Source organism: Xyrauchen texanus, chromosome 26 (genome assembly GCF_025860055.1).
Source record: "Xyrauchen texanus isolate HMW12.3.18 chromosome 26, RBS_HiC_50CHRs, whole genome shotgun sequence".
Taxonomy (NCBI): Eukaryota; Metazoa; Chordata; class Actinopteri; order Cypriniformes; family Catostomidae; genus Xyrauchen; species Xyrauchen texanus.
The window spans coordinates 34,908,640-34,924,232 of NC_068301.1; the positions used below are offsets into that span (position 1 = coordinate 34,908,640).

General features: G+C 44.3%; 1 protein-coding gene across 1 annotated transcript in view; it reads left to right on the plus strand.

Moving 5' to 3' along the window:
- Positions 1–15,593, plus strand: part of zfpm2b (zinc finger protein, FOG family member 2b) — an 82,950-nt gene that overhangs the window by 21,645 nt on the left and 45,712 nt on the right. Inside the window, exons 2-3 of the mRNA XM_052093218.1 lie at positions 1,041–1,196; positions 5,149–5,247. Coding sequence (XP_051949178.1) covers positions 1,041–1,196; positions 5,149–5,247 — 255 coding nt within the window. The remainder of the gene's footprint in view (positions 1–1,040; positions 1,197–5,148; positions 5,248–15,593) is intronic.

The following is a 15,593-nucleotide window of genomic DNA, read 5'->3' on the forward strand; positions in this document are numbered from 1 at the left end:
TTCAGCCCTGTAAACATGGAAACATTGCAAATGATGAAACCAGAATATTTTTTATTATCAAAGGTGAAAAGTGTGTCTGTTTAATTTCGTTCAGGTGGCTGCTATTTCTCCATGTCCCCTGATTGAAGAAAAAAAAATTAATATGCAAATATCAAAGTACATGTACAGCTGGAAGGGAAAAGGCTCTTTTGATAGAATGTAGCGAATGTCTTTTTTAACAGAGGAAAGAAATTAATCAAACAGAGAAAAATTAACTTTGTGATTGAACGGGTGTACCACCCAAAGGCATGGCAAGCAAATGAAAAATCAACATTGTACCCACTGATAAGGCAAATTAATAAGAAAGTATGAAATGTCTACCTTCAATGCCATTGCTTGCCGAAATAGTTATCTTTGCGCAGACGTAACCTTAGGCTTTGGATCTGTTCCTGTGTTGGCTTTGCTTAAACACTTTGCAGTTGCCTTCATTCATACTCTGAAAGGTACAAAATGTTACAAAACACAGATACACTGTTTTATTCAGTGAGGGACTGTCAATCTGGCATTTTCCCGGTGGGTCGACACACTTTGGGGCCGATCAGGGGCGGACTGGCCATCGGGAGAACCGAGCTGGCTGGTGTGTCGGCCGTGAAACAGGCCGAATGGGCCACGATAAGCTAAAAGCCGCACCGTTATGCAGAACAGACCACAAAACGGTGGCGCGATATGCAGAAAAGGACCCCCCTCCCACCCCCCGTGTTTTGAGCCAGTTGCTCTGTCAATTCCCAGGCTTATTTCTCTTCCCAGTCCAGCCCTGGTGAGGGACATGGAGATACGAGAATTTCAAGCATGCAATCTCAAATCAGTCTTACCATGTAAAAATGTTGTCTATTTGAATATCTCTCCCATTTGAGTTGTAGACCATTGAGATTATTTATTAGTACATAAACTTTTGTTTAGCTGTTTTCAGATATGCTGACTGAAAAAGTCAACCTTACAGATGAATTCACTTTAGGGTCTTTGAAGTGCTAACATTGATGTTTTGTCTGTTTTGTTAACAGGAGTGTCTGAAAATGGGCTTGAGGTAGACTCTGAGGAGAAGGTGTGTGAGAAGAGAGATTTATTGAAAGATGAAAACAGATCTGTTGAGGAAGAACCTCTTTACTTCTCTGAGCCTGAGAACATCATCTTTACAGATGGAGATCACGTGAAGAATGGTGAGGTCATCTCCATCATTTCTCAACATTACACATTATGCATCACATCAGATACCCTTTATCTCAATGGTGTTTGACTGATAATTACTCAAATTTGCTCTTACACAGCTGAGGAGACCAGTTTTACCAGTTTTGATTATATGTGTTAACTTTGTTTCAGACGCTTCTCATTTACTTTCTAAATTCCTACGTTTTAATGAATTAATGTGGATATTATAACTCTGATCTTTGGTCTCAGAAGAATGTAATAAGAAATGCTTGAGCTTGAGTCTTTTGATTGCAGACTTTGGTATCTTATACAGATCTGAGCACAGTTTGAAACATTGTTCAGATCTCTTCTTCAGATCACTGGGGATTTGCAGCAATGTCTCCATTTGCTCTATATTTAAAAAGAAACAATTGAGATACAGGTGAAACTCGAAAAATTAGAATATCGTGCAAAAGTTCATTAATTTCAGTAATTCAACTTAAAAGGTGAAACTAATATATTATATAGACTCATTACAAGCAAAGTAAGATATTTCAAGCCTTTATTTGATATAATTTTGATGATTATGGCTTACAGCTTATGAAAACCCCAAATTCAGAATCTCAGAAAATTAGAATATTACATGAAATCAATAAAAAAAGGATTTTAAATACAGAAATGTCGGCCCTCTGAAATGTATAATCATGCATATGTACTCAGTACTTGGTTTGGGCCCCTTTTGCATTAATTACTGCCTCAATGTGGCGTGGCATGGATGCTATCAGCCTGTGGCACTGCTGAGGTGTTATGGAAGACCAAGATGCTTCAATAGCGGCCTTCAGCTCTTCTGCATTGTTTGGTCTCATGTCTCTCATCTTTCTCTTGGCAATGCCCCATAGATTCTCTATGGGGTTCAGGTCAGGCGAGTTTGCTGGCCAATCAAGCACAGTAATACCATGGTCATTGAACCAGGTTTTGGTACTTTTGGCAGTGTGGGCATGTGCCAAGTCCTGCTGGAAAATGAAGTCAGCATCTCCATAAAGCTTGTCTGCTGAAGGAAGCATGAAGTGCTCTAAAATGTCCCGGTAGACGGCTGCGTTGACTCTGGACTTAATAAAGCACAGTGGACCAACACCAGCCGATGACATGGCTCCCCAAACCAACACAGACTGTGGAAACTTCACACTGGACTTCAAGCATCTTGGATTGTGTGCCTCTCCATTCTTCCTCCAGACTCTGGGACCTTGGTTTCCAAATGAGATGCAAAATTTGCTCTCATCAGAAAAGAGGACTTTGGACCACTGAGCAACAGACCAGTTCTTTTTTTCTTTAGCCCAGGTAAGACGTTTGACATTTGAAGCCCATGTCCAGGACCCGTCTGTGTGTGGTGGCTCTTGATGCAGTAACTCCAGCCTCAGTCCAATCCTTGTGAAGCTCCCCACACATTTGAATGGCCTTTTCCTGACAATCCTCTCCAGGCTACGGTCATCCCTGCTGCTTGTGCACCTTTTTCTTCCACACTTTTCCCTTCCATTTAACTTTCTATTAATGTGCTTTGATACAGCACTTTGAGAACATCCAACTTCTTTTGCAATTACCTTTTGAGGCTTTCCCTCCTTGTGGAGGGTGTCAGTGATGGTTTTCTGCACAACTGTCAGGTCAGCAGTCTTCCCCATGATTGTGAATTCAACTGAACCAGACTGAGAGACCATTTAAAGGCTCAGGAACCCTTTGCAGGTGTTTAGCTGATTAGATTGTGACACTTTGAGCCTACAATACTGAACCTTTTCACAATATTCTAATTTTCTGAGATTCTGAATTTGGGGTTTTCATAAGCTGTAAGCCATAATCATCAAAATTATATCAAATAAAGGCTTGAAATATTTTACTTTGCTTGTAATGAGTCTGTATAATATATTAGTTTCACCTTTTAAGTTGAATTACTGAAATTAATGAACTTTTGCACGATATTCTAATTTTTCGAGTTTCACCTGTATTACACAAAAAAGAGGAAACATGCATCTGTTAAAAATGTGTTTTATATGAAATCATTTTAAATCACATGTATGGACTTGTTCATCTATGATCAAATATGTAAACTTGCAGAATTCTACTGTAATTCTACAGAATTCATCAAACAGTCCTCTACTGTATATATGTTAGAAGGAGCAGACGTTTTCTCGAATCCACCATTTTTCCCCAGTCAGTTTTAGCTCAAAGCAATGTTTGGTTTCCTGGTGAAAGTCAATTTCCGTATGAAATAGAAGATTCGAGAAATGTGGCTTTTTGAGGGAACAGCTACTGTATGTGTTCCTAACAGGGTTATTGGTCATAGTAAATAACAACAGAGTTGCTGGTATTTGCCGTGGGGTTCAACCATCAAACCCGAGCTAATAGCATCGGCTCTTTGAACTGAAATTCAATTACAGGCGTTACTGGCGGCCACACCTCGCCGTCACAACGGGATAATTCACAGCATCCGTCACCCCCCCCCCCCCCCCAGCCATTTGAATTTCAGTCGCCGTCCTAACGCTATGTTCTTCTATTTGTGCGCGATGAATCTTCTCTTTGAAATGTCTCGACATCCAAATGTTTGTGGCTGAGAAAGTCAACCACGTAAACTACCTTTGCCTGGAAGCGTGCAATCTTCAAAAGAACAATCTTTCACTTTTTTGTTCAACATTGGCAGAACGACACGTGGCTGTTTCCTTTTGTTCTTGCTGAAAAGGAATAAGGGCACTTCTTTTTAATTTTCATGCATGTTTTTGACCTATTACATTTTGAAGGGCAAGGAGGAAACAATCCTCTCAACATTTTTGAATAATTGAATATTTATTGTTTGCCTTATACTGTAATTGCATTTTGAATCTGTGAACCGTATAATGGAAATGTCAAGAATAGAAGTATAGATCATGTCAGCTATACCTGATGAGAACGTGTATGAGTTATGATTTAACATTTGTGAATTCTACTGGGGGTAAAAAAGTAAAAGAATTACTCTGGACAAATAAATGAATATGTAAAAATGTCAGATGAAAATTTTAAGATTAATTACAGATATGATAAGTAAAATAATAAAATAGTCACCAATAGCAGTTAGGGAACATTGAGAAAGTAGAAGTGCTATTTCCACTTGATCTAACCCATAAAATTACTTCAGTTCAAATTTGCTTATTTACATGTTACCACATAAAGCACATTTTTAGGTTACCTGACAAAACATGTTTAAAGTTTAGCTCCTTAACAACTGCACAATTACACTTTTTTTCTGAATTAGTATCATTACGTTAAAGTAATCTTTTTGTTGTCTTGTCCCTTATAAAAGGTCTAGAGCTTTAAAACTTGGCTCTGTCCCTGTATTTATTCAGCTTGAGTTTTAAGATCATAAGGTTTTATCCATTCCAGTCAGTACAAAGGAATTTCCTGTTGGCAAAGGGCACACAGGGACTGATTCCCCGTGTGTGTTTAAAGTTGTGCGAGTGTCTTGAGCTAACTGAGGTAAATTGCCCTGTTCTTGGAGTTAACTTCCTCTTGCCTATGACCGTGCTGTTAAATAGTGTTAGAGCCAAAGGCAGAAAATCCTTAATCACAGCTTAATTAAGGAATCATCTTGTAGCTTAATTTCTTTCCCAACACTGTAATTAAACATTTCCAGTAAGTTTCGACACAGGGCTTAACACAGGGAGCTGCTCTGTGATCAAGGTGGGTCCAGGGACATGCTCTCTCTCTTTCTCTCTCTTTCTCTATTTTCCATTCTCTCCAAAGAAACGGCCTCAAAATCCCACTGCAGACACTTGAAAGAATCCAAAATGAGAAACTGCACATTGGAATTAGACTTCTTACAAGGCATATGGGCTTTAAAGAACGTGAACAACTGCTTCCAGCGCAAGAGCCACAGATTAGTTGTCACTGTTGGGTTTACTGATTGTGCTATAATGTAGATGTTTTCACTGAAAGACCCTAAGCTTTGATGTCTTTACACAGATGAAATGGGCAGAAGTTTAAAGGTGGAACAACAAGACAGTGACGGACAGGAAGAGAGAGCTCAGCCCAGCCCAACGATAGACCAATGGGATGGCCCAAGTAAGACACCCATCCAATCATGTCTCACCTATCTAACCACATCTTAGATTTTGTAATACAATGCCAGCAAAGACAAAAAAATAAAATCCAACAGCATAGGGTTCCTAAGGTCATGAAAATCCTGGAAATAGAAGGGATAATAGAAAATAGAAATAGAAAGTGCCTTAATGTCACCTCGATATTTAGTTTTTTTTTTTTTTTTTAAAGAAAATGAGGGTCGAAAATTACATTGTGTGGTTATCAACATTATGCCACAAATGCTGTCGATTGAGCTTAACTTGTATTGAACCCAGAATATGACTTCTACATCACTAACTTGACCTGAATACATTAGGTTACAACAGCAAAACTAATTGAAAGGATTAGATCAAGAAGTTGAAATAACTCCTTTAGCTAACAATCGCAGGTTAGCACAATTTACAGCATGTAAACATGAAATATTAGGCACACCACAGGGCCATTTAAAATGAACTAACATGCAAAAGGTGATTTAAAATGGGGAAAAACTTCAAATAAATGGCGGCCAGTTACAAGACCCTTATACATTTATATTTATTTTATTAAATATTTATCTTTGTAATTGCAATCTGTATACGATAATAATAATTATATAAATATATACACACTGGCGGCCAAAAGTTTGGAATAATGTACAGATTTTGCTGTTTCAGGAGGAAATTGGTACTTTTAGTCACCAAAGTTTCATTCAACTGATCTCAAAGTATAGTCAGGACATTAATAATGTTAAAAAACAGCACCATCACTATTTGGAAAAAGTTATTTTTTGATCAAATCTAGACAGCAGCATCACTCCAACACCTTATCCTTGAGTAATCATGATAAATTGATCATTTAATACTAGATTTTTTTAGGAGAAGTTCTGAATTTGTTTTTCAAATTGTAATAGTAATTTCTCATGTTATTAATGTCCTGACTATACATTGTGATCAGTTGAATGCCACTTTGGTGAATAAATGTACCAATTTCTTTCCATAAGAGTAACTGAATATCTATACAATATTCCAAACTTTTGGCCATCAGTGTATTTATAACAGTACCCATTCTTCAGATCATTCCTATGCCCATGTATGCCACAATTTGTTGAATTTCTCAGAAAAACAGTCAGAGTGAAATTAGCCTGAAAGGTACAGCCAGATAATGCACTGTAATAAGCCATGTCCTCTTTAAATGCATGAAATCTGATAATGTTATAATGGCATTTTGGGAGGCGCTTTATCTCGCATGTTCACACTAGATTTACACAATACAGTCACTAGTTCTAGAACCAAACTGCACTGACGACTCTACTATCTTCATATCTCATCATGGGTCTTTGTAATCAGGTCTTGATGGTAAGATATCACTGCATACTGATATTCACTGTTTCATTTAGAGGCAGTCATTTCTCTCTCACTTGCCTCTTTCTCTGTATTTCTCTCCCTCTGTCTCCAATCTGCTGAATAAACATGATTAGTTAAGATAGAAACTCATTCTAACAATAATGAGAATCTGTGTGTGCTTATCTGATAAAAAAGATACTGTTGGTCTTCTCTGAAATGTATGAGGGCAAAGCATCATGCCTTTCAAATGCGCTTAGACTAATCAGGGCTTTATTTGCACTGGATATGGATATCTACATATGTTTAATACAAATTGCAATATCACTATAAAAATGTCAAACGAAAAGTAGCAATATAGTTTTTTGTGAATCATATTTGTAGTCTGTGTCACTTGCTGATGTATGTTGCAATATCACATTTATGTTGTGGACAAAGCAGACTTATCTCACATATATAGACTGTGTTTGAGTGAGTTAATTAACCTGTTAGTAATCAACCCATTAGTAAAGTTCATTGTACAGGTCCTGAGCTCAAGCAGGGAAAACTCCAACAAACTCTGACTGGATTATTTGAATAAATTAATTCTCGATTTTTTATTCTTAAAAAAACAAACAGTTTAAGTACAAAAAGTTTTTGAAATACACAACAGTCGTGTTCTATGGGCCAAAGATGAAAAGGACCATCCAAGCTGTCTTTAGCATCAGGTCCAAAAGCCAGTGTCTATATGGGTCAGGGGTGTGCCCATCTGTGAGAACACCATGAATGCAGACAGATATGTAAAACTTTTGGAGCAACATCGTATTTTTCAAGGGACGTCCCTACATTTTCCAGCAGGACAACTTCAAACCACATACTGCCCAGATTACAAGTACATGACTGTGTAAGCAGAGAGTGCGGGTGCTAGATTGCCCTGCAGTCCTGACCATCTCCAATTGAGAATGTGTGGTGCATTATGAAGCGCACAATATGGCAATGAAGTCCCCGTACAATTGTGCAGCTGAAGACCTACATTATGGATGATTGGGTGGAAAATTCCACTTTCCACTCATTGCCCAAATGCTTAATAAGTGTTACTAGAAGAAATGGTGATGTTTCACAGTGGTAAACACTCAACTGTCTCAACTTTTTTGGAACGTGTTGCAATCATCTGATTTGAAATTACTCTACATAAAAAACTAAACAATGAAATTAACATGGTAAAACATATTAAGTGTAATTGAAGTGCTTTCAATATAGCAAAGGGTGATTATAATTTACAAATCTCTCCTTCATACTGTCTTTTTCAGAATTGGGGTTGTACATTTAACACAGTGACCTAAAATCACTGTGTTTATGACTGTGTTCCTCTGAAGCATGGGTATATTGACGCATCCTTAGAAAAACCCTTATAATAAATGTATCTCAGACAGTGTTACGAATGCAGACAGCAAAGGCAGACGAGGAGAGCGGATCTAAGTGCAGCTTACTTTATTATTACAAACACAAAAACACAAAGGAAAACCCTCAATGGGGAAAATAAACACAACACCGAAAACACAGGCAGGGAACACACACCGGGCTAACAACATTCAACGAAAGACAAGGACTGAACCAAAAACCAGGATATAAATACACAAGGACAGGATGATTACAAATGATAAACAGGTGTGAACAAAGACACAAAATGGCAGTGATGATGACAGGTGGATACTGGGAAGTGCAGTTCTTTAAACAATAGACTAGTGAGACAGTGGAGCTAAACAAGGGACAAAAGTGAACCTATGGAAAACAAAAGGGACAAAAATGGAAACCAAAGGGGCAATGGTAAAACAAGACAAGGTAACCCTAACATAGCCCCCCCTCTAAGGATCGGATCCCAGACAATCCTAAAACAAAAAACACCAAAAGACAAAAAGGAACCCACAGAAAACAAAATGATGGCACCGGGGGCACAGAGGGCAGGCAGGAAGTCCAATGGGGCACAGAGGGCAGGCAGGAAGTCCAAGGGGGCACAGAGGGCAGGCAGGAAGTCCAAGGGGGCACAGAGGGCAGGCAGGAAGTCCAAGGGGGCACAGAGGGCAGGCAGGAAGTCCAATGGGGCACAGAGGGCAGCCAGGAAGTCCAAGGGGGCACAGAGGACAGGCAGGAAGTCCAAGGGGCACAGAGGGCAAGCAGGAAGTCCTGGGGGGCACAAAGGGGCAGACAGGCAGTCCAGGGGGCAACGAGGGGCAGACAGGCAGTCCGGGGGGCAACGAGGGGCAGACAGGATGTCCAACGGGGCACAGAGGGCAGGCAGGATGTCCAACGGGGCACAGAGGGCAGGCAGGAAGTCCAACGGGGCACAGAGGGCAGGCAGGAAGTCCGAGGGGCACAGAGGGCAAGCAGGAAGTCCTGGGGGGCACAAAGGGCAAGGACAGGTTCAGGTGGTCTGGGAGCTGGCCACCGGGCAAGGATAGGTTCAGGAGGCCTGGGAGCTGGCCACAGGGCAAGGATAGGTTCAGGAGGCCTGGGAGCTGGCCACCGGGCAAGGATGGGTTCAGGAGGTCGGGGAGCTGACCACAGGGAAAGGATAGGTTCGGGGGACCGGGGAGGAGGCCACTGGACAGGAACAGGGTCAGGGGGCCTGGGAAGAGGCCACAGGACAGGGACTGGGTCAGGGGGCCCGGGAGGAGGCCACAGGACAGGGGCCGTGTCAGGAGGCCTGGGAGGAGGCCACAGGACGGGAACTGGGTCAGGGGGCCTGGGAGGAGGCCACAGGATAGGGGCCGGGTCAGGTGACCTGGGAGGAGGCCACAGGTCAGGAACAGGGTCAGGGGCCGGGTCAGGAGGCCTGGGAGGCTCTGAGGATGGAGCTGAGGAAGGTTCAGGAGACGGAACTGAGGAAGGCTCAGGAGGCGGAGCCGAGGAAGGCTCTGGAGTCTCTGGGGCCTGAGCCATAGGAGGCTCTGGTGGCGGAGCCGTAGGAGGCTCAGGAGGCTTTGGGGGCGGAGCTGTAGGAGGCTCGGGAGGCTCTGGGGGCGGAGCCGTAGGAGGTTCTGGAGGCGGAGCCGTGGGAGGCTCGGGAGGTTCTGGAGGCGGAGCCGTAGGAGGCTCGGGAGGCGGAGCCGTAGGAGACTCGGGAGGCGGAGCCGTGGGAAGTTCTGGCGGCTCAGGAGGTGGAGCCGTGGGGGGCTCTGGAGGCGGAGCCGTAGGAGGCTCAGGAGGCAGAGCCGTAGGAGGCTCGGGAGGCTTTGGAGGCGGAGCCATAGGAGGCTCGGGAGGCGGAGCCGTAGGATACTCGGCAAGCGGAGCCATGGGAAGTTCTGGAGGCTCAGGAGGTGGAGCTGTGGGAGGCTCAGGAGGCTTTGGGGCGGAGCCGTAGGAGGCTCGGGAGGCTCTGGAGGCGGAGCCGTACGATGCTCGGGAGGTGGAGCCGTAGGAGACTCGGCAAGCAGAGCTGTGGGAAGTTCTGGAGGCTCAGGAGGTGGAGCCATGGAAGGCTCAGGAGGCTTTGGGGCGGAGCCGTAGGAGGCTCGGGAGGCGGAGCCGTAGGAGGATCGGGAGGCTCTGGAGGGGGAGCCGTAGGAGGCTCATGAGGTTCTGGAGGCGGAGCTGAGGGAGGCTCAGGAGGCAGGGCCGTAGGACGCTCTAGAGGCGGAGCCCTAGAAGGCTCGGGAGTGTCTGGGAGCAGAGCCGTAGGAGGCTCGGGAGGCGGAGCCCTAGAAGGCTCTGGAGTCTCTGGGAGCAGAGCCGTTGGAGGCTCGAGAGGCGGAGCCCTAGAAAGCTCTGCAGTCTCTGGGAGCAGAGCCGTAGGAGGCTTGGGAGGCGGAGCCGTAGGAGGCTCTGGAGGTGGAGCCCTGGAAGGCTCGAGAGGCTCGAGAGGCGGAGCCCTGGAAGGCTCGAGAGGCGGAGTTCTGAAAGGCTCAAGAAGCTTGAGAGGCAGAGCCCTGGGAGGCTCGGGAAGCTCGAGAGGCGGAGCCCTGGAAGGCTCGAGAGGCTTGAGAGGCGGAGCCCTGGAAGGCTTGAGAGGCTTGAGAGGCGGAGCCCAGGAAGGCTCGAGAGGTGAAGCTCTGGGAAGCTTGAAAGGTGGAGCTCTGGAAAGCTCGGAAGGCGGAGCTCTGGAAAGCTCGGAAGGCGGAGCTCTGGAAAGCTCGGGAGGCTCGGAAGGCGGAGCTCTAGGAAGCTCGGAAGGCGGAGCTCTGGAAAGCTCGGAAGGCGGAGCTCTGGAAAGCTCGGGAGGCGGAGCTCTAGGAAGCTCAGGAGGCGGAGCTCTGGAAAGCTCAGGAGGCGGAGCTCTGGTAAGCTCGGGAGGCGGAGCTCTGGTAAGCTCGGGAGGCGGAGCTCTGGAAAGCTCGGAAGGAGGAGCCCTGGAAAGCTCGGGAGGCTCGGGAGGAGCTGACTCTTGGACGGACACGACCACTGGCGCTGGCTTTTGGACGGTCATGGCTACTGGCGCTGGCTCTTGGACGGTCATGGCTACTGGCGCTGGCTCTTGGACGGTCATGGCTACTGGCGCTGGGATGAACAAGACCACAGGCGCTGGCTCAGGGGCGGTCGAGGCTACAGGCGCTGGCTCACTGACGTCGGAGGCTACAGGTGTTGGTTCACTGACGTCGGAGGCTACAGGTGCTGGCTCACTGACGTCGGAGGCTACAGGCGCTGGCTCACTGACGTCGGAGGCTACAGGCGCTGGCTCACTGACGTCGGAGGCTACTGGCTCGCTGGCTGTGGCAAGCGTGGGCTCTGGCTCGCTGGCCGTGGCAGGCGTGGGCTCTGGCTCGCTGGCCGTGGCAGGCGTGGGCTCTGGCTCGCTGGCCGTGGCAGGCGTGGGCTCTGGCTCGCTGGCCGTGGCAGGCGTGGGCTCTGGCTCGCTGGCCGTGGCAGGCGTGGGCTCTAGCTCGCTGGCCGTGGCAGGCGGAGACTGGGGAGCAGAAGCCTTTCCTCTTCTCCTCCTCCGCCGGGCGGACGAAGCTGGCAACGCTGGCTCGTTGGCCGTGGCAGGCACGGAAAGCCCAGAGGCGGAAACCGGGATCGAGAGAGGTGGTTCCCCGGCAGCGAGTTCTCCCAAGACTAAACTCACATATTCCCTCCACGTGAGGTCTCCGGAGTTCGGCAATTCCCTCAGCTGGTATGTTGGTAGCCCGAGCTGGTAGATGGTCTTTAGGGATGCGTCGTCGAAGCCGGTGTGGGGGGCAACAGCGGAAAAGAAGTGGGAGAACTCGCGGATGGTCAACTCCGCCTTGGTCAGTTCCATGAGGTAAGCTGCTAGATCCATTTGTGGTTCTTTCGTTCTGTTACGAATGCAGACAGCAAAGGCAGACGAGGAGAGCGGATCTAAGTGCAGCTTACTTTATTATTACAAACACAAAAACACAAAGGAAAACCCTCAATGGGGAAAATAAACACAACACCGAAAACACAGGCAGGGAACACACACCGGGCTAACAACATTCAACGAAAGACAAGGACTGAACCAAAAACCAGGATATAAATACACAAGGACAGGATGATTACAAATGATAAACAGGTGTGAACAAAGACACAAAATGGCAGTGATGATGACAGGTGGATACTGGGAAGTGTAGTTCTTTAAACAATAGACTAGTGAGACAGTGGAGCTATGTAAATTGCATTTACATTTTCTGAATTATTATTTGTATAATATATTGATAATTATTTAAATATAACTATTTATAATATATATATATATATAAGAATGCGTAGGATGTGTTTTGAGGGTTTGGAACGAGCTGGGTGAGTTAGAAATGTTGAGCAGGAATGCATTTCTTATAATTCAACTAAACCCACTCTCTGAAATGTGATCAGGTTGTTCAAACCTCTGCATTTTTTCTCTATGTCATTGCAACGCACCATCCTCATTGAAATTAAAGGATTTGCAATGTTCTCTGACGCAGTGTAAACTTTATGTGTGTCGATGCACTAAATCCCCCTAAAAGCAACAGAACTGTCTAGACTGCAAGCACCTGACAAGACTTCTTGTTCCAATACCTCATCATTTACAAATGAATCACTGTCAGAAACGACTGCCAACATCTAAAATTGAATTTGCAAATGAAGTTATAACTTCCCTACGAATATAACATAGGAAAAAATGGAATAATTGTCTAAAAAAAAGAGCGAGAGATGAACGAAAGGAGACCGATTCCGTCCGGGGCAGGATGGAGTGAGGGATTTTAATGAAAGTGTAGTGGATTAGAGAAATCCCTGGAACAATATGAAATCATTACAGCTGCAGTCGACATCAAAGTTCCGCTGATTGAGCCCCCTAAAGCCTTTTCACACAGGGAGCGCAAACGCAGCAGAGCACATGTAAACCAGAGACGTTCTTTAGAGAGACAGAGAGACGTACAGTTTCCAGACGTCTGACATTTAGACAGAGAATCTCGGGAAATGAACTGAATCAAACTGCAGCAGTTATTCATTATCGTATTGGCCTCACTAAAAGTTTTATTTTTATTTTCAGATTATTAATGCGGGTATTCTCAACTCTTTTAAGGAAGATGTTGAAAGTTCTGTCATCATTTACTTACCCTCATATTGTTCCAAACCTGTGACTTTCCTCCTTCAGTGGAACCTAAAATTAGATGTTTGGCAGAATGTTCATGTTAACACTTTTCAAAAAATGAAAGTGAATGGGGACGGACAATGTTATGCAAATCGAATTCACACTTCTGTTGATTCAAACTTGGTGTGTAGCATTCGTTTATAAATCATGTGAGGACTATTGCTGTTTGAATCATTGACATCAAACCTAGCATAATGCATCTTGATATACCTTATCTGAATGTACGAGAATGCGAAATGGCATTATAATTTTAGAGCTATATTAGAGAATATTTTTTGTGAATAATGATGATTTGTTCATCACTTAAAGCTATTGTATGCCTTCAGAAGATCCATGAGACTTTTATTGTGCTTTTTTGCCACTTTAAAAAAAAAAAAATAAAAAAAATATATATATATATAATTTATTATTATTTTCTTTTTCATTTTTGAGCTTTACAGCAACTGTGTAGGGAGCATTAATTTAAAAACTTTAAATTGGAGCTTATTTTTGAATATATCTCTGCTGTGTGTGATGCTCTCATGGTTTTTACTGGTTGCCAGTATGTCACAATGACCTTTTATATTGACAACAGAACTATGAATAACATTTATTTGTATTGAAAACAGTTAACAAATTCACAATTAATGTAATTTTACTGTGTGGGGCATAAACATAACTGCAGAATAAAACTTGCAAAAGTGTGGCTAAGGTCACTTTTAAAAACATATCGTCCGATCATAGTGTTAAAAAAAAAATCTGTGAACGTATCGGCCACAAAAGTCTTGATCGGTACACTAAAGGGTGTAAATGGAATAACTTTTGGTCCGTAATGTAATTATGGGAACTCTCAGGGTTGTGAGGGTATTGAGGGTAAAATTTATTCCACTACATATAACAGAATAATTTTTGAATTTGTAATATATTCTGTTAAATTACTCAATGACAGTAACGAAATCTAAATACTTAGGATTACTTCTTCAGCACAGATTTGTTTTTTCACTTGTTAAACCCCCCTGAAGTTAATAACAAGTGATACAAATCTGCCAGTAAGACAAAATACACTTTTAAAAAGACAAATAGACATATTAAAAATACATTCTCTGAAAAGCCTAAATATTAATACAAAAGTTCTCATTAAGAATAAGATTTCTGTAGTACATATTTGCCCTTATAACAAAAGTCTTACTAAATATTTTTTTTTTATCTATCTATTGATCTAATGATTGTCTTGATGTCTGTTAACAAGTGCATGTACAGTAAAAAGGCTGGAAATACAATTATAGCTTAGCATAAAGCTAAATGTTCACATAACAATTTACACAAGATTAACTATTTCTAACACATCATAAGAAAGTGTTTCACTGCTGTTCAAACGCTCCTCGGATTGCATTCTATTTATGGATAGGCTACATGTTTTCAACTAAATAGACAACATTTTAAATAAAAAAAAAAATACAATGAATGCAAAATGATCTATCGAGATACGTTTTTAATATAATGGTGTAACATTATAAGGACGGGCAAGGAGGAGGCGGGAACTGGCTGAACAGTCAACGTAAAGTTTAATCAGAAACTCAACATAAAATGCAACACAGCCATGTGTGTCTCTCTCTCCCGAACCTGCGTCTCCGGCTGCACTTTATCTCGCTCTCCTGCTAATCAGCTGATTCATCACCGGCCGCCCTCCATCATGGCCCGTCCATGCCCTCCTCCTCGTCACACTCCTCCCCCGCCCGATTCAGGCCGGGGCGCCACTTGTCTGACTAAACTCCCCCCATCTCTGGAGGGGAGACGCTGCCCTTCCGGCCGTTCTGTCAGCCGGATGTCCACCCTGCCTCCCGCGAATCTGGGGGAGAGACAAGGGGAGGCGTGGAGAGAGGGAAAGGGTGAGAGGAGACACAGAGATAGAGAGAGAGAGAGGGGAGAGGAAAACTTGCGTGCCAGCTCCTGGATGCACTGTCACCTGGTTCTCAACTGCTCCTCCACCCTCTGGTTTACGCCAGCTCACACCTCCCCTGGCAGACGGCAGCGAATCATCCGGCCCCTGGCGGACGGAACCCCTTCTTGTCAGACGGCTGTGGTTCCTCCAGCTCTCGGTGGCCAGCAGCAACCCCTCTGTCCTAACGCAGATGGCTGTGGCTGCTCCCCTGGCAGAAAGTAGCGGCGAGGGCTCTGCGACAGTGAAGCCCTCCTCCCTCCTGGGTTTTGGCACCAATGTAACAGTATAAGGACAGGCAAGGAGGAGGCGGGAACTGGCTGAACAGTCAACATAACATAAAACAAACATAAACATAAGAACACACACATGCAACGCGGCCGTGTGTGTCTCACTCTCTACCGAACCGTGTCTCCGGCTGCCCTTTATCTCGCTCTCCCGCTGTTCAGCTGATTCAGCACTGGCCGTGCTCCATCATGGCCCAGCCATGCCCTCCTCCTCATCACAAATGCTATTCTTATTACTAGCAATTTAAATTGTAACT